The sequence below is a fragment of the Hippichthys cyanospilos genome, chromosome 10 (genome assembly GCF_059441005.1).
Source record: "Hippichthys cyanospilos isolate Australia breed blue-spotted pipefish chromosome 10, RoL_Hcya_1.0, whole genome shotgun sequence".
Taxonomy (NCBI): domain Eukaryota; kingdom Metazoa; phylum Chordata; class Actinopteri; order Syngnathiformes; family Syngnathidae; genus Hippichthys; species Hippichthys cyanospilos.
In genome coordinates this window covers 11,265,536-11,287,436 of record NC_142378.1, presented here as the reverse complement: position 1 = coordinate 11,287,436, position 21,901 = coordinate 11,265,536, and the positions used below count along the sequence as shown (strand labels likewise).

The window sequence follows — 21,901 nt, the reverse complement described above, 5'->3', positions numbered from 1 at the left end:
TTTCATTAGTGGTCAAACTCAAAAATATGTATACTGTACAGGATTTTAAAAATATGACTTATGACGGTGGCGCAGTGAATAGCATGTGCGCCTCACAGTTCAAAGGTCCTGGTTCAAATCCACCTGGCTCCGGCCTTCCTGTGTGGAGTTTGCATGTTCTCCCCAAGCCTGCATGGGTTCTCTCCGGGCACTCCGGTTTCCTCCCACTCCCCCAAAAAACATGCATGGCAGGTGAATTGGACATACTATATTGTCCTTAGGTGTGATTGGGCGCATGAATGGTCGTTCATCTCTGTGTGCCCTGCGATTGGCTGGCAACCAGTTCAGGGTGTCCCCCGCCTACTCCCCGAAGCCAGCTGAGATAGGTGCCTCTGACCCCTGTTGGGATAAGCGGCTATAGAAAATGGATGGATGGAATTATGACGGCAGGAGGAAGACAATCAGAAAACACAAGCTGTTTCACTACTATATTACCATCTGCTGGCTCAAACAAAACGCTGTCACTTCAGGTGCTACTAAAAACATTCAGTATTATAATCACTACGTCTACTGAATTGAGTGACACTCCCTATACACTGTATCTTGTATCAAACAGCACTACAGCAGAAAACATTCATGTTTGCGCACTCATCTTGGAAGAAAATGTTCTTGGGCCCAATACAACGTTTCATTTTGATTAAATATCTGACAGGGATAAAACTGTTGGGAAAAAATGAACATTTATTCACATTTGTCCATTCTGCAGTCTTTTTAGTCCCTTAATTCATCGCACACTTTAAACACTAATACGCATTTTTGTTAGGGTACCGGATAACAGGACTTGTCTTAACAACAATGTAAGCTTTGATTGTTTTGCCCAATGTAGAGCAGAATGTGGACAGCAGAATGTGGACATAATTGTAAAGACTGAAAATGCAAGAAACATAATTATGCAGGGCCATGCTGAGTTTATTTATTGGAGAAAAAACAAATTACATGTTTCGCAAGCTCTTTTGACACCACATCGACAAAAAGTGTCATCATAGCAAGCAGGTATAAATTCACATGAACACACTGTACACTATAAGTTTAGTTTAAATAGTATTTGCTTCCCTTGGTTTCCTTTTCTCAATAATTACTAAAGACACACTAAACTATGTTTTAAACAAAAGAAAAGCACATGCTCCTTGAGTCATAAATACCCCCCACCCCACCCACCCCAAATTTAAATGATTCATCACATGAATAGACTATTTTCACACTAAACCTGTTTATGAGACTGGCACCGATAAAAATGGTGCATTTTTACCCGTATGCAGCAAAACATTAACGGTCTCAAAACAATGTGATTTTTCTACAGTTACAATGAGAAATCCTACCAAAAATAAACATTTTGCAGCTAAAACAAATTTCCAATGGTATTCATTTGGTTGTCAACACATTGTCATTTGTAACAGTGTACCGTTCTAAATTCATGAATGGATGTAAAACAACAATGACCTTTCTAGCTTTCTGAGTACGAATCTACAATTTATTACTCTTAAAAAAAATGCCAGTCAACTGTACAAAGTACTGGCACAGAAGAAATGTTTCTTATATGCGTTATAATACTGGATATCAATCTGTATGACTGATTCCACTGTGTGCGATTATGCAGTATCTTTCTGGACAAAAGCATAAATGGCAAACTGTCGCAAAAGACAGAGAAAATTACAAACACAGCTACACTATTGCTCATTTGCAGTGAATAAATAAAAGTAAAAAAAAAACAAAAAAAAACCGGAAGGTGCTGGAGAGCTGCCAAAACCTGACCATTGACCCAAGTTACGTAAAATATTTAGGTTTAGATGGATTACATTGGATTTAGGATTGGATGAATTTTAGAATTCAAGGAAAATACAGAGTATGTTAAAATTGTGATTTGTGCAAAGAAAATTTGGAACCTGCAAAGTTTTTAGCTTTAAGCTTAGGCCAGTCTTGATCACAATAAATAACATTCTTCAACAGATAAGAGTAGAAAAAATATATAAAAATAAATTAAACAGATATATTTACTAATGGATGACTAACAATGAAGAATTTGTGTAATCCCAGCAAGCTTGGCTTTCTAATGACAAATCAAAAAACAATTGAGTTCTTCATTAAAATGCTGCATACAATTGACAGTCACAGTTCTTGCTTTGATATGGACAATCTCCGTAAATTTGAAGGTCAATTTTAAGTAGTAGACAGCAAAAAAGGTAAAAATCAGGACTAATATGGTCCTCGCATTTGTACAAAATGTTGATTTAGGGTTGACTTAGCTCAAGTTTCATCCAATAAATGAACGACAATGAAAGCCCATTCCTCTTAATCTTGATAAAGAAGAAACGCATACATTTTGACCGAATTATGTGACCAGGGAAAAGGTTCATACTGTTAACTGTAAACTACACAGCAATGCAAATAAATCACAAATGAACTTACTTACAAGAATATGATCAATTACTACCTATACAAAACATTTTCACACATCTTGATATCCGAGAAGAATCTTATCTGGAGTCATGTCCTACATTCTTCCGAAGAAAATGGTTGTGTAAAAGCTGAAACCGTCAGACTTTGTTGAGTTGAACACACAGGTGCTGTGTGGCGAACGCTAGCTGTATGCAATCAATCTTTTTTTGGCCCTTAGGTTTATGTACCTCAATATACAAACACGTTCACTCACAAATACCAACAAAAAGGCAGAGATTCAACATCTGTGAATCTCGCTTTTCAATCAGCTCACTGCACTCACACGTTGAAGCCTAAGGCGCATAAGGCCGCACATAAACTTATTGCAAATGAAAGTCAATCAGTACACGAATTGTGAACATTCAGTGCTTCAGTTTTCTGAGTAAAACGTCCGAGCATTCATACTGTCTTGTCTGATACATTTGGCACAATCAAAATGAAAACAGTCCTCACGCCTGCCTTCATTTCTTATTTGACCTGCCTGTGAAGTAGGAAAGATATTTACATCATTCTTCATCAGTGGCGTACATTCCAGTTGTGGCGGAGGAATAGAAACCACAAGGATCACAATCAGACAAAACTCAATTAGAAAACATGTTAACTGGCCTTGCAGGTGTTTGAATCATCACGGGAATAAAACGGTGAAAGTGCAAACTGAAACGAGCATGTTCAGTTTCCATCAGGACTGAGGGGCAGGCACGACTTTTTTCGGGGTGGCTGGCTTCTTGGTTTGCCACAAATGGCTGTGAATGGTAACGGCATCCACACTGGCTGACATGGTCTTAGCTGGTATCTGGCTGAACTGCTTTTTGTCCGAATTGTATTTGTACAGCCCGTCAATCATCTTGCGCGTGATGTTCTTGGGGCCGATCCCTGTGAGTTTGTTGATCTCCTCCATCTCGGGGCAATAAGTGTAGAGAGAGCGGAACTGACAGCCGGCATCTCGGAACAAGACCAGGAAGTTGTTAGCCTCTGATTTCTCCATTTCCTGTTAAAATAGAAAAAAAAAAAAAAAAACAATCTCAAGCTCTGCTGAAAAAAAGAGGTGACGTTACTTGAGTTTTGCAGTATATTACATTTAACAAAGAATTACTCAATAGATACTCAAAAACCAGGAGTGTTCTTGTACTGACAAAAACATGTTACTTTTGAAACATTTAAAACGATCAATATATATTTAACATATAATACTAATGTGTGTAAACTGCCGCTGCGGATTTTTTGATGAATTATTGCAAAAGTTTCCACAATGAATCGTGATTAACTTATTCAATGCCAAAGACTCCAGAGATTTAATCCCAGGTACTTATTTAAATTTATTTCCATTTGTTCAAGGGTTTGGCAAAAGGAGTGTCAAAAAAGTCAAAAAGTAGACAATTACCTAAATAGTAGTTATTACCTAAAATACCTTAGCAAATTAAGTACTAAAATAAACAATAACTAATTAAGGACAAAAGTAATCAATTATTTTTACGTTGAATGAAGTACTAAAATTATTGCTTACTTTAGGACTTAGTACTAAAGTAATTGATTACTTTAGCAGCCATTTTATACCCTCCTTTAGCCAAGCACTAAAAAGAAAATGTCAAATGTGTTTTTTTCATATTCCCTTCTTAGTACTTATTTTATGACGTGACATTGAATGTCTGAATTCTTAAAATAATTGTAAAAATATGTCTTTGGGATTAAATAAATTAAATGTATTTTTCATCAACTATTTGCTCATAAAAGAAGTAATCTTGCAAACAAGGCTTTTGAACAAAACTTCCAAATCTGATGCATCGTTCAAGGTATTTTTTTTTAACATATATTCTTCTCAGAAACAATTCTCTAAATTTTTCTCTTACAGGTAGAGGTTTCTTTTTCCCATCAGCATCACACTCCAGCAGCATTTACGAGGCCCCATGGAGATAACTTGAGCAGGGTGTTTTGCTCTGAGATGGTATGCCAACATTGTACTAAAATGGTCTTTGAATTTGACGTTGCAAAGTGCACATTTATATTTGTCCAATGAGCTGTCAAGAATTTTTTTAATGTGAAACTTGGTAAATATCCCTCATAATCAGTGTTTGTGCTGGTGACTCAGGAAGTAAATCGAACTGAATTTAGTTCTTTTTTTTTTCAAAGTTAATGCTTTGACAACACTAGTGTATACATAATTCCATATCTATGACTCAGTCTACACAGTGGTAATTAAAACAAACATTCCAAGCTGTTACCTCCAGGATTTTGTTCTTCTGCCCTTCATTGACTTTGCCAGCCAGGCAGCAATGAGCCAGTGCGTTCTGGATGATGTGCTTGTTTGATTTGGCACTTGGCTCCTTGTAGAGCTTTGGTCCTTGGGGAAATATGAAAAAAACAAAAAACTAATTATTTCAGTTTTCCGCATATTAGCAATGATGCCTTAAGTCATGTCAAACAACTTTCTTCCCGCTTCTTACTCTTATTATTGATGAATCCCAAAGCTGTGCAATATTACAATACAACTGGCATTTGTTTGATATTAAAAGGTCCGGAGTGAACATAACACTAAAATATACACTCGCGATGGCTATGAAATTTTATGAAGAAGCAATCTTTTCAAAAGGAGGTATAATATTCTGGGTTTTATATGTTCTTGGCTAGATTGACATTATGTACATAGACCAGCACTGCAGTTCTACTACTAGTTGCAACCACAGCATTTTAACATCTTGAGTATCGACAATAAAGGCTCGTGAACAGTCAACGACACTAACCTGTGTACTCTGTGATTGATGTGACGGACGAGGTTGTGGATGCATTTTCCCAGTCCTTTTCTCCATTCCTGCTGCTGGTACGACTAGGGGACAGGAAGCCATCTGCTGAATCTGGCCTAGAATACAGAAAAAAAGAATATAAAATCTACTTTGAAATGGTTGCTGCTCCATAGAATTATTAAGCCAGTGTAAACAGTGTAAGAACTTGCATCCTCACTATATCATATGCGGTGATGTAGTGTGTAATATTCCAGCAAAAAAAAAACTACAAAAAACATAAAGATGTTGTCTGGTTTTCCGTTGCATAACATTGCCAGTTGAGCAGCAAAGCACTCGCAAATCTAGTGAGGGCCAATCATGTGAAGCAGTCTGGTAGCAGTGTTTGGGGTAAATTAAATTAGGACAGCTTGCTAACTGAATCCTTTCTTATTAAGATAATCGTTATGGTTGTTTGATAAATGGTGAGGAATGCAAGTCGAGGACAAGGAGCAAACAAATATAGCAGTCCAGCTGTATATGTGGGAACATTCCATTGAACAAACACGCTTAAAGTGATGGTCATTATAGTCCCCCACCCCGAAAAAAAAAAAAAAAAAATTCTGTGTTCAGTCAAGCCAAAGACAGTGTGAGGACAAGGTAGAGTGTGGTGCCAGGGCTGAGACAACATAAAGCACCTTGATCTCAGCACCAAGTAGGAACTAACCTTCTCCTTCTCAGTTTAGGAGAGCTCAGAAAGCAGAGGAGACTGCCAGAGGCTAAACTAGCACTCCTGGCATGTGTGATTGATCAGGACAAAAGTAAAAGGCGGAGTAGTGTTAGAAACGTGTGAAGCAGTTCGTCAAGAAAACACTGTATGGTAAAATTGTGAAAATGCAGGTTGACAGATTGTTTTATGGCCTATTCAAACATGGGCCACCACCTCCGTAATTTAAGAGGCACTTACTAAGTTTGTTTACATTGAAACAAATCAGGATGACTGAATGTGACATTTTTATTTACGGGTATTTATTTTTCAAATCACACAAGGAATAAAAACGTGAGCATTATCTTTGCTTCAGTATTGAGGTTTTGCAACAACTCTTGATTTGGACTTTTCTTTGTCTTAAATTTGATGTACTTACATAAATCCACAATATTATTACATTTTTAAAATTATAAACTCACATGTGCAGGGGTGCATAAGCATTTACATAGACATATACAATCTCACCTTTGTGCTCTCTTCTCTGAGTCTACACTTTCACCGTCTCCCAAGTTGAGGGAAGCCAGGGACAAGCTGGAAACTGAAAGCAGAAATTGCTGTCAACCTGAATATGAGGCAATGCACTACGCACAGTTGCAGCGACAACCATGCAACTGATAACAATAAATGAATACCTCTCAGATGACTAACAAATTGATCATAAATGTATTTGTTGAGTCTTTTTTTTTTTTTTTTAGTTTTAATGAGGAATGTTATGTACATATTTATGTCCTAAAAAAATATCTGTTTAAGATAAATCCCAGACATGGTTGTAAAATCAGTTTTGAGTGGTATTTTTGTGACACCATTTTTTACACGGACCTTTCTTGCAGACATAATGTTGCAATGGCAATAAGGGAGTAAGACTCGCCCTAAAAATAGGGGATTGTCATAAGTTTGGGGCCATTTCTAATGAAAATCAAAAAATGACAGAAATAAAACGTTCATATACAATGTTCAAATATCCCACAGCATCCCACAGCAGTACTTTGGGAAGAAAAATCTAATGCAAAAATTGTCTTGACATACAATTGAATTTCCTGTCTCAGTGCGCCACCTAATGACCGAATAGCTGCTGCTATTTGTGAGCTTAAAACAATTACTGCTTTAGTAGTTAGCGAGCTTTCGTTTACCATAACAATAGCAAATGCGAAGCTCCCAACTTTAAAAACACCATTACATATGTAACGTACATATAACATGTATGTATGTTTGTTAATCTTGAATGGTAATTGCTTGCGTGCTAATACGAACCACAATTGCAAGTAGATCATACATATATAAAAAAATAAGCACGTTCTATCCATAGAAGAGCATTTGAAAAATGGGTATTTAATGGAATAATTGATAGGATAATGGATTTTTTTTTTTTTTTTAATTGCTCAAGACAGCCCTCTATGAGAAATACGTAGAAGGTGTCTTTATAATTACCTGCAGCAGTTCTGACGGGGGTTTTTGGGGAGTCCACGCTGTCGCGACGGATGGACTTGGGCCGACCTCGTCTTTGTTTTGTGCCAGCAGCTGGTCGAGATTTAATGACTGTGTCCATGTCTTCCATCAGCTTCAGCTGCTTCCTCCTAAGATACTCCTGCTTGATGAACTCCTTCCGGGCCTTGTCTTCCTCCTTTCGGATACGCTCCTCCTCTGCTTTCAACCTGGGAAAAGTATGAAATGGCAAGCAAGTAATATAACAGAATTATTCCGATAACATATTTCTCTTCAATTTCATACTAATTTTACTGTATTACATGACACTCAACCAGAGGCCTGCTACAAATCCATTTAGACTAATATGACATTGTTTTATAAATTATATTTGTTTATAAAACACCTTTTGACACAACGTAAGAAGTTGCTTCACATAAAAACAGTCAAGGAACAACATAAAATTATTGAGCAATGTATGAAGATGTAGGCACAGGTTTGGCAAAAAGTCTCCCAGAAAAAGTAAAAAATATCCAGAAACCTGCTTGACAAATAAAACAGAGTTAAAAAAAAAAGCATTACCGAGCCTCCTCCTTCTTTTGCTCAAGCTCCGCCTCCTGCTGCATCCTCCTCTGCTGGCTTTCCTTCTCCCTCCTCATCCTCTTCTCCAGCAGTGCCGCCCTCTTCTGAGCCATGTTCTCCTCTGCCTTTCCGTCCTCCTGAGACAATTAGGAGACAAGGTCAAGTCTTCTCACACTAGTCTAGAAAACATGACCAGAATAACAATTTTTTTCACAGGACAGAAGATGCTTTGTATATTTAGTTACATGAATTACAGTATTCATTCGGTTATAATGAATTTCACAGTAGTGACTTCTTATTTGTGGGTCCAACTTTAAATATATGTAAAACAAAATACTATATTTACAGTTTTATACACTCACAAAAAAATGATAAGAATGACAATTGAACCACTTTTCAAACCGTGAACTTAAAATTATAGGCGAAATCTACAAATATAGGATGGTAAGTTGGGTATTATTATGAGAGAATCAAATCTTTCATTTTGGGCTTTCAATGGATGTCTTACATCAGTGCATACACACAATCAGCAAATGTTCTACAATAATATTGTTTTTAGATGAGACCACAATGAGTTTATATTTGCTTTCTCATTTCATGTGAACATCTCTTATTACTACTCCTCACGAGTGCACATCCTCACAGTGGAACCTGAATTATTGACATCAGAACTACTTCTGTGACCTACATTGCAGCTCACACTACAGCTGGTTAGCAGGCTTCATGAACTAAAAACAGCAAGATGATGTCTCCTGAATCATTTATACTATGATGTAAAAACAAAATGTGAAGTACAATTACAGTTCAAGATTTCAGCTAAGGTGGGTTATATAGAGGTCAAATTTTGACAAACATCCTCGGAACAACAACAACTGACCTTGAAGAAGAAGCCGCAACGCATCTTTTGTTCGTCCTCTTGGCCTTCCACACCTCCGAGTTCCGTCTCCAAGCCGTCATCGAGCGTCATGTCACTCAGCGGCTTCACAACTGATAGGGGAACCTCTATCAGGTTACCCTTGACTTCCGGCAGAGTGGGGATCTCAGTGGGAGTAACCGTGAAAGTCTCAACCACCGGGTGGGCAAGAACCTCAGAGAATGACGACTGTGCTGGTTGGAGATCTACTGCTACTTTTTCCATATCGGTGCTGTTGGGAACGTTCTCCTGGCTTTTACTATTTGAGTCCATTTGTGTTTGCTCTTTTTTGGGTGAGCTGGTAGGAGATGCACAAACATCGCTGAGTTCTTTGCCTGGGGAGACAAGTGTGTCCGTCTGCTTGTTGACTGGTTCCGGAATGGCGGCTGCAGGTGTCTCGCCCATGTAAACAAAGGAGCTATCTGTGGGGAGACGGGGAGAAAAGCGTCGCAGCCTGGGTATACTATCTACAGACTGGGGGGCGGAGAGGATGCGGTTGTAAGGGGCCAACTTGAGCTCATTAGGGCGAGCGGTGCGAGGATTACGTGAGTGGAAGGAGGCGGATTTGCGCTTGATGCTAGTCGGAGAGCGGTGGGACGAGCGGGGGGAATCCGCCGGGGAAGAGGGTCCTGAGGATCGAGTGATATTACCAGCTCTTCCATGTTTTTGCGGCGAAGAGTTTGCATGAGAAGGGGGGATAACCCATGCCTGCTGATGTTGCTGCTCCCTCATGGCCATAATGACTTCCTGCTGCTGAGCAAGCCTCTGCATCTCAGTCTGGAGAAAGGCTAAAGAATGATTGAGCTTCTCGATTGATCGAGTGTACTCGGCAAGGTCTGCCTCAGTTAGCTGGGCGTGCCCGTGACCACCCTCCTCACCTCCACCGTGGGACTTTTGCCAACAGGAGCTTGTGATACTTTGCTCCGCCCCATCAGGCGTGTCTGCACTACTTCGACCACAGCTCAAGGTGGGACTCACCGACTTGACCTCGCCCTTAAAAACGCTCCCTCCTTCCTCTCCTCCACTCGCAGCGCCATCCCCTTTACGCTTGACCACATTGAGAAAGGCAGAGTGACCCACCTTTTGACGGTGTCTTGTAAAAGCTGCCTCTACTTTTTTCTTCTGTGCTTCAATGGCTTTCCTTTTCTCCTCCAAGCGCATCCTCAGCTCGACCATTTCGGTTGCCATGACCTGAGCAGGGTCATTATGTGGAAGCTGGACAGCTGACGCCTTTGCGGGTGCATTTGGTGTTTGTTGACGGATGGGGCTATGTTCTGGAGTTGGTGCCCACGAAACGGATAATGGTTGACAAAAATCTGAACCTTCTGGAGTAGTTTTAAGAGAGTTGCTGCTTTCCCGCCCTGAGTCTGGTGCAGACGGACTGATCTTCTTCATCTTTTGTTCAGCAAAGTTGGTCATCTTCAATGCTGAGGGGGATTTACTCTGACTGCTTGGGCAAGGGCTGGGCGTATCCATATCAAGGTCCATGTTCACAGAGCAATCTTTCAGTGATGAATCCTCATCCAGCATGTCCTCTGTATGAATGTGGATGCCCGTGTCAACCTCTGTGGTGTCTGTTTGGCTCAAATTTCCTTTAGAATCCAACTCGGACAGCGGCTCCAAGTTACCAAGTCCAGTTCCAAGTTCTGGACTGTGCAGGAAGAAGCCATTGTTGATACCTTCCAAAGGTGGCCTACTTGGGCTGTGAATAATCTGAAGGGCTTCTTCCATGGAAGGTGTTGTTACCATGACTCTGCTAGATCCGCTAGGGTGGGTTCGCCTTTCTGGCTCCATACCTGCCAGACTGTCTGGGCAACCTTCCTCCTCAATACCAAAGCTTTTGCCATTTACTGGTTGGAAGGATAGGTTCCGCCTCATCCCACGAGGAAGGTGGTGGACCTTAAAACCAGAACCGTCATCGGTGCTGACGGACCTGACCATACCACGTGTGGCAGAATGAGGTGAAGAAGCTTCCTCTTTGTCAAAGGGAATGTCAAAAGATACTCCATAAGGCCCGGGCCTTCAAAGACAGAAACATTTGATTGGGGAAATGAATTGAGGAATGATGATTCAAAATCATACTTTGAAATTCTTTCAAAATCTTCTTCTGAGATAAGACGCACTGAGATATGTCATACTGACCTTTTCTCTTTGGGCCAGGTACCAAGGTTGCTATCGACAAAGGACATCGATGTAGATTTCCTGATCTCACCTGAATAACACAAAGCAAAATATTTGTAAACGCTTTGATTTCATTTACATACACTGAATAAGTTGTGTGTGGAAAATACCGTATCGTCAGTAGATGACTTTTCAGATAGATAAATACATAACTGAGAGCATCATACTAGACTTCACATACTGTAAATATGGGGAAGAGAAATAGATACCTGAATATTTAGGCTGGGGTCGCAGGGGCAAACTACAAACAGAGTGATATCACATTAATGGTTTAATGTCATTAAAATTCAACATGGTTAATCAATGTAAAGTATGTCTATTTTAATTTTTTTTAAATGATACGCATTTTTTAATTTGAACTGACGTAGAGTACCTTGGTCTTTCAGGACTCGGGGGTCTTTCCATGAAACTCCTCTTAGTTGCTTTGGAGATTGGGACAGCTGGTATTTTCTTCAACAAGGATGAAAGCTCTGAGCCGGAAAATTAAAATAAAATGTTGTTGGCTGACTCATGTGTTAGCTCGTATACCACCTAGCACGTTTATCTTTTAATTGATCCGATTCAAATTTAGGTTGTGGCTTAATACAACTAATGCATGATCCAACCAAGACATACCTGGAGCTTCATTGGCCAAAATTTTTGGATTCACAAAGGGTGGCTTGACCTCTTCAAACCACCAAAAGAGCTCTGCCATGAACGCCAAGTAGTTATTCTACAAAAAAATTCAAATAAGATAAACATTAAATCACAGCACAGTTTTAAAGGGCTAATGCTCACCCACCTAAAAGACCACAGGAAATCATTTAAATATTGTACTCCCCTTTTCTGCAATGTGGAAAAACATTCTGCATCCAAACATTTACATCTGCACACATTCAATAGGCTCTTCCATGGTCTTGCAATGAGTCAAAGTTTTATTGAAAAACATGATTTACAGTACAGTATTCTGCTGACCTTATAACAAAAAGGGTTCAGTACTGATTTGCTGGCACAGGGCCACAGCGCCACTGTGTTGGGCCAATACATAAACTATGCCAGCCTGACTGGGCCACTGAGAGCTATTCCCAATTCTACTGCTTAATACTGTAAGTCACTGTCATGGTCTGTGAGAGTAGGCTTGTATTTGTTGAATTTCGGCCTGTTTTCTGAGAGGGAGATTTACTCTCAACTCAACTTTATTTATGTGACATTGCTGTGTGACATCGCTGAAAAGCTAAATTGATACTTACACAAAATTCTGCCAATAGTATCTGTGGCAGTAGCGAGCAGAGATTGTGATATTAACCTAATTGATAAAAAAGAGGTCAGCTATTTCTGTCTGCGCTCAACTTTATGCACAGTAGTTCTGGTGCATAATATGCGTAGTTGTGGGTAGGTTTTTAGCAAAAATTAAGACGCTGTGGTTACTTATACTTTATTCTCTCACTGCTTAAATGAAAGCAGGTAAAATAAAATGATTGAATACTGTATTATGCATTAAACATGATAGTTGAACACTGTCATATTTTAAGCGCTTTCAAAGATTAAGCTGTGGTTGTTAGCCTAGTTGGCGCTCTTTTCAACGAACGTGTCAGCACTCACGCGCAAAACCAGAACAGTGTGACGGGAACGACCTTGAGGAAATATGTTCACCCCCTCACTATGCAGTTTGCCCTCTCTGGTCTTCAGACAAAGACAATGCTGCACAGCTCAGCTCTCGAGATACCTGATTCCCTTCATCAGCAACATTTCTCTCCACCATGCATGCACAGAACCGCAGTCCAACAAGCGCAATAGTGAAACAGGCGTTTCCTATCAGGTATCGGCCACTTCTCTCAATAGTAACTTCATGTTATAAGGAAAAGTTCAAAATGACAAAAAAAGATCAAATTGCTAATAGTTCCGCTCTGACTCCCTCCCCAAATTGTTTATATTTCCAACAAAGATACAACAAAGTACAACCATTAACAGCAGTTGTGTACAAGTGCTGTAGCAATACTGTCATTATTTACTTAGCATAAATCTATACCATGACCTTGTATACTTGACCTTGAATAAATGACTCCGGATGTCACTAATGAATACATAACCTGGTGCCAGTGTGAACACAAAATGTTAAAAAATACAGAGTGCAACTTAAATTCACAATGGATGTGTTAAACACAGACAGACAGATTAAATAGATAGCCTTTATTATAACTACACGTGTATCAACCTACACAGATCAACCTCTGAATAGTGAAACTCTTCATGTAATGAATACCTATTGAAATGTCTTGGGAGGAAAAAATTATATTCATTATAACATTTAAATTAATTGATAATTGGTAGTTTTTACTGCCAAACCTCAATTTTGACCTAAAAAGAAATCTGTTTCGGTATCCGTATTTTCCATATTAGGTTTAAACAGTAAATACATAAAAAACTATTCAATATGATTAGATTTTTTAAAACGTTATGTACCGTACTTATTAAGAGCTGCCCAGCAGAGTAAAAGCATCCACTTGCAGCTAAGATTCCCAGTAACTTTTGTAATAATTCTAAATTTCGCCCATGATTGTCAAAGAACTCAATCAAGATGTATTGCATCACTTTTTCACATTTGCTTTAAACTATTAGATTTATCATGTTCCTTTTTAAAAGGACATAGCGGTACCAATGCATTTAAAGGAAGAAGGAAGTAAGCAAGTGCACTATACCTTTGAGTGTACTCACTACTCCTCTTGTTTTACTGGGACATGGGATATAAATCTGGAAAGTAAAATTGCACTAAAGAAAGATTCCTTGCAGTCTTTCTGGCTCAGATTGGTGGCAACAAAGCAACCTGACTCTTCTCGTCCCATCTGTGTAACTACTACTGACAAAACAGGTGTGAGTGCTATCGCTTAATTCCATCAGTCAGCAGTCACAGACAGCCAGACATACACACACAGGACCAATCAACCCATGCACAAATCTCCCCATTGACTGTTATTGCAAGCTTGTGCGCTGCCAGGTTTACCTTGTTGCTGAATCTAGTTGGGTGGAGAATTTTGTATGAGTGTGTTGTTTTGGAAATTGGCTAAGGATACTTTGATGATTTGAACAATTGTGAGATTGAGTGGTGGGGTATGATCCTGCTCAAAATTGAGGCGTTATGCTATTATACAGTTGGCTATCATGATGAGGTGGCATGCAGGCATTCACAGAGGGGGTGTTTGCCACAGAAAACACACACACACACACAAACTGAGCATTCACAGAGAATTACTGTCAACAACAATTGAACTGAATGGTTGATTAAAGGATCAAGGTCGCGTAGCCACAGTCAAACCAATCTGGCCACTTGCGAATTACTGGCCAAAATTACTCTCTAGTTTAATATTTCCAAAACCCACAACAACGGTTTGAGAATTATATCTCATACGTTAACTACTGTATATTTCAGGAGAATGCACCATACAGTAATGAGGAGAAAATGTGAAGTGCCAGTAAATACTAGTGAATAGCAACCCATGGTGTTATTGCATCATAAACTTATTTTATTTATTCAATTTTATCGATGACTCAAAATAGTCTGCTATTGTTATTGCATGCATTCCACACAAGCAGAAAAATGCATTCAAGCAAAGATGAGGGGCCAAAGTGGTGGATGTCATGCCTGATTTAACAGAGCTGTTAATTTGGGTGTGGAGGCACAGTGCCTTGCTCAAGGGCATTCTAAAAATGCTATGGAAACGCAAACATAATTCCACCAACAACTGAGTGTACATCGCTTTTCGGATCTGCTAAAGTATTTGAACCATTCAGAACAACGGATTACAGACAAAGCTCTTTTTCTCCACTGCATAAGACTGGAGTGGTAAATAGTTCCATAGTTTCTCAGTTTCTTGGTTCTTTGAAGCAAGAACAAACTGGAAAAAGACCAGAGGTTATGAATACAATCTCTCTTCCTCTGGAAGAAAAGATGGTAATTTAGATTTAATTATAGGAGGGGAAGGGCACATGAAAGTGCTTGACAAGTGTGTATGAAAAATTAATTTGAAAAAATGTGCAAATAACATTGTGCATAGGAGTGAGTCACTGTATCACAGTTTAGCAATAAGTTGTTTCATGTTCTAATTAGTTTGTTCCTAAATAGAAAAGAAAGATGTAATCTTCCTGTAACAGCCTTAAATCATTAAATTAGATTTCTGGGACCTGCAGAAATCCTGTTAAAATCTCACGTACCCCCTGAAGTGACTTTATGTCCTTGTTTGGATGAATGATACCACCCCATAAACATTTTTCTCCACATCAAAACAATGTCTCGACACCATCTCTATAATAAGGTCTGCATTAGTGTGACGCACTGCTACTGCGGGTATGACTGCAGAGGAAATTGGGTCAAGGTTACCGAAATTAATGGCAGTCTATGCATTTTCAGCCACACCACTGCTCTCAAGACTGCCATGCCTGTAATTGGTATCAGCCAAATAATGAAATAGTCAAGTTAACAAATACATTTGACAATTAAATTTGTTTCCAGGCAGGAAGAGTGCTAGTTGATGTGTTTGAGTTATTTTGATCTTAAATGAATGTTTCTCTATGTGACAGTCATGCAAGCGCTTGTTTAAAATTTTGCGTAATGTACTATGTTCTACTACACAAACATAAATTAAATTGTATTGACTTCTTTCCTCATGCTATTTAACAGTGAAAATACAAGGATCTTTACTAGTGGATTGATTTGTGTTTTTGCTGAGGCAAACTGCGGTGTCAAAGATACATAGAGGCGAAGTGAAACTTTTTTTTAAATGCCATAATACTGTTTGTGATAAAGAGCGAATGCATTCCTATTTATACTAAATAAAGAAATGCAAATAAAATGTGCAATCTCCAAATGAAACCAGGCAAATTCAAAATGAAAGAAAAATTGAAATTAAAGACTATTAATGAAAGGCCAGCGAACGAAAGAATTGTGGTCACTTGATGAAGACAAATTTGGATTAAAATGTTATTCCATGGACTAACTCACAAGAGAGCATTGCGCCTGTCTTGGCACAGGAGCACACCATCTGCTTTTCTAATCTTTTTTTTCATCAAAACCCCATGAATAGTACCAGATCTGTTGTGCTGCATCGAGCCACTACAGCATAGTACTTCAAAAAAAATCTTGGGCCACCACTAGCCTTGCTCTTATAGCAACCTCTTTACAGTGCTCAGTGTGACACAGAAAGAAATTAAACAGTAAATTCATAAAGCATACTGATAATTACCTTTAAAAAGAAGAATATTTCCACAAAACACAATAGAAGAGAGTTTGAGCGCCATTGGAGTCAAATGGTTAGAACACATGGTAAGCTAATTGCTAAAAGTGGTATAAACTTTTGCAGTTTGGCTCATTTCAATAAAATATCCCCCAATATACAAGTAACAACAATGACAAATGTTTAACAAAGACGACTGATTCAGCACCAAAAATATAATAGTGACAATCAATAAACGTTGTGAAAATGTCACCAAAGTAACAAAAAAACATATATTTCAGAAATATGTTATTTGCTGAGAAGTACCTTGAGGGTGGATGAGGCATAAAGCATATCCTCCAGACTGAAGTGGCAGCAGCTTTCCAGATTGTCATTACAGAATTTCTTAATGAGTTGCAAGTTGTTGAGACTATCCGCCAGCGTCATGTTTTGCTTCAGACACACATCTGGGAACACAGAGGGAGCCATCAACCTGCTTGTGCTTGCAAGATTGCCTTCGGTGAATTTACTATGCTACTGCTTAAGATGATCACAAATAAAGTGGTCTGGTTTCCTCTGCCTGGGAAATATCAGACTATTTAAGTGTTGGTGAATGATGACAGAATGATCAATGATTAAGTGGGTGGAGACATGCATTTGAAAAGGAAACAATGGTCACTGATTGATCTTTTGTCTTGCAGGGGAAATAGGGCCTGTTGTGAACCCATCATCATACTTATATAGACTGAACAACTGATTTGATTTTGTAATTTTTCAATCTATTGTGTATGACGGGAAAGTGTGTCTCATTAAACAGACAATAGTGAGGTTACAGTGAGATTTCCTTTTTACCTTTTGATAATGCATTGAGAATGCAAGTTTTGAAAGTGCAAGCAGGGAATGATTGTCGAAAAGCTGGGACACGCATGAGATTTGTATTTATTGTCATTAATTTTATTCGCCATTGCTAAATCAAGATCTCATCAAAAACTGAGCACACAAATGTAGCACTTGTCCCAAGCACTGTGCATATGATGAATGTGAGAAATGTTATTCTCTACAGCAAAAACAGAACTTTTATTGATAAACGCTTGCATTATTCCGGTGTACAAAACTGAGTGCAAGTGAATTCATAGGCTTGAGTCTCAATAGTGTCTTTGTGCTGCAGGCAGCTCCTACCGTCAAGCGGCAGCAGTTGGGGGCAGTAGAAGTGCAGCAGAGCACACAGTGCCGATCCATCTATACTGTCCTTTAGCAGGTTGTCCACAGGGGGGATCCAGGGCATCATCTGGGTGCTGCTCTGCTCCTTCCTGTAGCGAGCCTGAAGAGTGTTAACATTAGTCAGAGAATGTTTTACAGAGTAGATTGCCCTTCGGACAGAGCTCTCTCACTTGATATTTTGGAGAATTAGCTAGTTTGGTCACTTGAAAGGACAATGTGTAAGACTTATACTGTTTTCATTAAAAAGGAATAAATTAAATGATTATCCATTTCAAAAACTTGCAAATAAATGTGTTCTTAATGACCAACAGTATGTTTTAAATATAATTGTAAGTCTGGTTATCATATAAATTATATTACATGGGGGGGTGGAACTCCTCCGGAGGCTGCCATGTCTGTTAAAGGGACAATGGTAAATGCAGCACCTCCTGCTGTCTGTGATGAAAAATGTCTAAATCTTACACATTGTCCCTTAAAGGGAAAACAAACTCGTCGGACGCAATTTGAAGAGAAGCATTATTCACTTAGGTACTCACTTAGGAGGGTGGGGTGTGACTTATGACATTTTTTATAGTGATACAATCATGGGCATATCTATGTGGGGAATGCAATACAATAAATATATAAATATTTCTGTTGTGTTTGGAGAGCGAATATAGCCTGAGGCATGACAAAGAGCCTTCCAATGTAGCCAGGGGAAAGTCTACAAGGGACATTCATTTCCTGCCAATGGATTCCAGACAAGAACAATCATTTTTGGACAAAATCATGTTATTTATTTGTTTTTTTTTAATGTGCAATTACTGTATTACGACTTATTTTTTCGAAAGAGGTCTCCACATGACCTCTTTTCATCTGTGAAGCCCTTTGAGACTTGGGTTTATTTAGGGCTATACAAATAAAATTTGATTGATTGATTTGATTGATATTACAACAGACATTTTCTCTGATATGGAGTACTTGACTGGTGATACTACTTTCTTGAGCATTACGCAAATATTTGCAAAACATATTCCATACAATAAAAAATGGATGGATTTAATCAAAATTGCATCTAAATCGTTAATCTCTCATTGTAATTATGTGTATCAAACCTAAATGTCTCAGATAATTATTGCAAGAATAAAGAAAATGGTCTCTATTTTCCAATAATGAAAATGTTTCAGCCTTTTCATCAATTAAACCTTTGTTGCAGGTTTGCACAATGGATCAAACCAAATAGGTGCATAGGTCAATCATTACAGACAGTGATGTCAGAAATGACAATAGGATAGAAAAGAGTTTTGCAAAAGAGAAACTCAAAAGCGGATCTTGAACCCAGCACCATCCTAAAGAATCTTCACTGGCTCCTCGTTAACTTTAGAATAGGTTTTAAATTTGCATTCTGCTGTTTTAGGCTAAAAGCTTGAAGTCAAATACAAAGCATGAGGAGTGGTCTTGCTTCTGGTTTAGGTTCCTGTGGTGTGAAACTGCAGTGGCAAAAGCACAAGGTGGTGGTAGTGAAGGTAATGAATGGCACAGTGAATGAAGGGTTTAGCATTAATGGTTTGACTTACAGGCACAAGCTTCATGTACCACTTGGTTGGAGACTGCAGTAACAAAAGGCAAACAGCAACAACAAAGAAATACCTGTTAGTGAGATTAGTTGACAACATGACTGGCACGCACAAGCATAGACAAGAAGGGATGCAAGACCATAGATACTGTATGCAACAGTGTAAAGAACCCATCCAGACAGTAGTCAATATTAAAGAGATTAAACTTTACACAAAGGATATCCAAACTTTCCTTTTTTTTTGCCATAAAGAGAAAAATCGAAGGGCTACTCAACACACATCTTAATCTCTACCTAATTGTAGATGAGAGGATGAAAGAATCAAAGGTCACTTTATTGGATTCTCTTGATGTCATTAAAGTTTAAGGTTTTTAAATGGTAATTTAAGTCACCAGCTGAGTTTTGATGACATCAAAGGAGAAACAAATGATCTAATTGACAGTTATTTGTTAATCAGGTTTATCTATTTGCACTGGACTACAAAGCTTTCACATCATAGCATTGGCAAAGATTTTTTTTTTCCCTTGAAAATTTGCAAATCACACAAGTGTAAATTACACAAACACACCTGAGTTATGGAGCGTGTGTGAGAATCATGTGGCTTGGAGTGTTCACATTTTTACCAGTTTTATATGTATAGCTTCCAATTGATACATAAATAAACACTATTCAAAGACACTTCTTTCAAGCCTACTCCAAGTGGGGAAGTAAATTATAGGGTCGATAAGAGTGATATATTTTCAAAGGCCACATAATTAAGCACCCCATCATGATATAGTGAGATCTACCATCAGAGTTGTTTTTATTTGATTACCCTAGGGAGTAGTAGCTGACTTTCATTATATTGTTGGCTGACACCTCACATTTGCTTTTACAAACATACCATGTGCCAGGTTTAAAAATATATGATAATTGGAAATATGGAAATTATCAAATAGATTGTTCTACATAAAAATATGATTGAATATTTTTATTCGTTTTTTTAATCTTTCTTTCTTTTTTTTTATTTTGTTATCCTTTCTTATTTCTTATTTGATGACTTGATAGAATATTAATCAATAATGTTTAGGCACAAAATAAGAAATAACCTAATATTTTGTAAGCCAGACATAGCTTTAATGCTTTACTCAGATAAGAAAAGGTGGTGTCGGTCACAGTTAAAAAAAATAATGTCAAATTTGGAATATTTTTCCATTTATATAGTTTCATGTTATTTCTTTTCATCCAAATCTTTCAAATTCTTTGTGCTATCCTCAAGCCAAAAAGTAAATAACCTGTAAGGAAATGAACCAGTAACAATAGCAATTACTACATACAGTTTACCAGTATACATTTTAGGAGTAAGGTCTGCCCTGGGTGTATGAATACTGAATATCATTCTAAACAAAGTCATGTGCCATGTCTTAGAGGGAAAGTGGACTCAAACTGAGACTAAAATCTGCTAAGACGGCTAAATCGAAACCCCCAGGGGAGAGGTACGTTTTCTCATCAAACATCTCAGCGTGAACATAAAAAAACACATGCACAGTCCCCTTTTTGGGGAAATTAAGAAATGATCATTCCACTCCTCTGTCAGAAATATGAATGCCCAGTGAAGAGAGAAAAGGGGGTACAGTTGAATGGTTGAGAAAAGCATTTTAGGTTTGAGGATTTTCTTTTTCGAACGACACTCTGGTTGCAGTTGACCGTGCAGTAATACATGCACTTTACCCTTTTCAATTAACTTCTTGAGTTCAGGCAAGTTATTAAGTAAGTAAATTGATCAATGTTTAGTTTTATCCATTTCTTAGAGCAACCATTATACTAACAGAGTTTCATTTGATTATCATTGACTGTTTTTTTTCAGTGTCTAGAATGGAAAGATATTAAGTTGTTAAATCAAAGGAATTGGAGAGCTTGACATTACTAGTTTGAGCTAAAAGTCAAAGAAGGTTGGTGTTAAATTTGCAAAACCATTATTTTAAGACCAACAACACAAAAGGTACAGGCAGGAAAATAAGTTTGCGAGCCAAAAGTTGTAAAGACTCGCTATTTTATTGCAAATACCCCGAATATGAAGACAGTTGCCCTCATACCTTTCACAAAGTCTGAGAGGAATCCTGAGAAATGCTGTGTTTAAGCACGTAAAATGCAGTGATTTACAGTGCAAAATGTCACCAGGCACCTAAATGTCCTCTGCACATTTCAACAGCTGAAAATTCAGAACTGCTACTCCAACGTCTGTGCAGGTACCGTATTTTCTGCACTATAAGGTGCACCTAAAAGCCTTATTTTTTTTAAAAGCCGATGGTGCGCCTTATAATCAGGTGCGCCTTATATATGGATTAATAATGAGATTGGGATTCGTAAATGGGGAATGAACTGATAAAGTAAGCTTTAAATAAACAATCCCAAAGTAGGACTTAGGACTTCAAATGAAAATTGTGACCACAATGTAATTTTCATGAAACTAGCAAAATGATATTTGCTAACTGGACCGCACTGGGGTGAAAGTTATCATACAATAAATCTTAGCTTTCTACGCAAACTGTTTTCTTTATGTGCACTTGGAAGTCTCTACACTGTACACAATGTGTAAGATGTATAAGTGTTTGTAGATTGAACCATGTTGACACTTTATGCCTGGGACGTCTTCTTTTTCCAAAATGATGCGTATAGCAGGTGTCACTTTCTAAACATTTGGCCATAAGTTTGCACCTTATGCACATTTTTGCGCAAATGTGTTGTCATATGCAATCAACCCTATTAAGTGGGTTAGGGTTAACAGCCATTGGAAGGACACAATTTTGTCACTGTGGGCTTTGTAGTTGCAATGGGATTGATGCATTAGTCAAATGCAGTATGATAGCAGCATGATAGTTTAACATTCCAATTAATTAAACA

General features: G+C 38.3%; 1 protein-coding gene across 4 annotated transcripts in view; it reads right to left on the bottom strand.

Annotated features, from left to right (window-relative positions):
- Positions 1-927: 927 nt before the first annotated feature.
- Positions 928-21,901, bottom strand: part of camsap2a (calmodulin regulated spectrin-associated protein family, member 2a) — a 38,682-nt gene continuing 17,708 nt past the window's right edge. The window contains exons 5-19 of one of the 4 annotated variants that reach the window (XM_088425421.1): positions 19,020-19,052; positions 17,422-17,563; positions 16,570-16,709; positions 11,672-11,768; positions 11,430-11,526; positions 11,266-11,297; positions 11,018-11,087; positions 8,840-10,895; positions 7,963-8,099; positions 7,387-7,610; positions 6,424-6,496; positions 5,917-5,982; positions 5,214-5,329; positions 4,695-4,813; positions 928-3,463 (exon numbers count right to left, since the gene is read on the bottom strand). In XM_088425421.1, coding sequence (XP_088281547.1) covers positions 3,155-3,463; positions 4,695-4,813; positions 5,214-5,329; positions 5,917-5,982; positions 6,424-6,496; positions 7,387-7,610; positions 7,963-8,099; positions 8,840-10,895; positions 11,018-11,087; positions 11,266-11,297; positions 11,430-11,526; positions 11,672-11,768; positions 16,570-16,709; positions 17,422-17,563; positions 19,020-19,052 — 3,711 coding nt within the window. In that variant the 3' untranslated portion in view covers positions 928-3,154. The remainder of the gene's footprint in view (positions 3,464-4,694; positions 4,814-5,213; positions 5,330-5,916; positions 5,983-6,423; positions 6,497-7,386; positions 7,611-7,962; positions 8,100-8,839; positions 10,896-11,017; positions 11,088-11,265; positions 11,298-11,429; positions 11,527-11,671; positions 11,769-16,569; positions 16,710-17,421; positions 17,564-19,019; positions 19,053-21,901) is intronic. The other 3 variants (XM_088425419.1, XM_088425422.1, XM_088425420.1) reach the window with 3 other exon arrangements.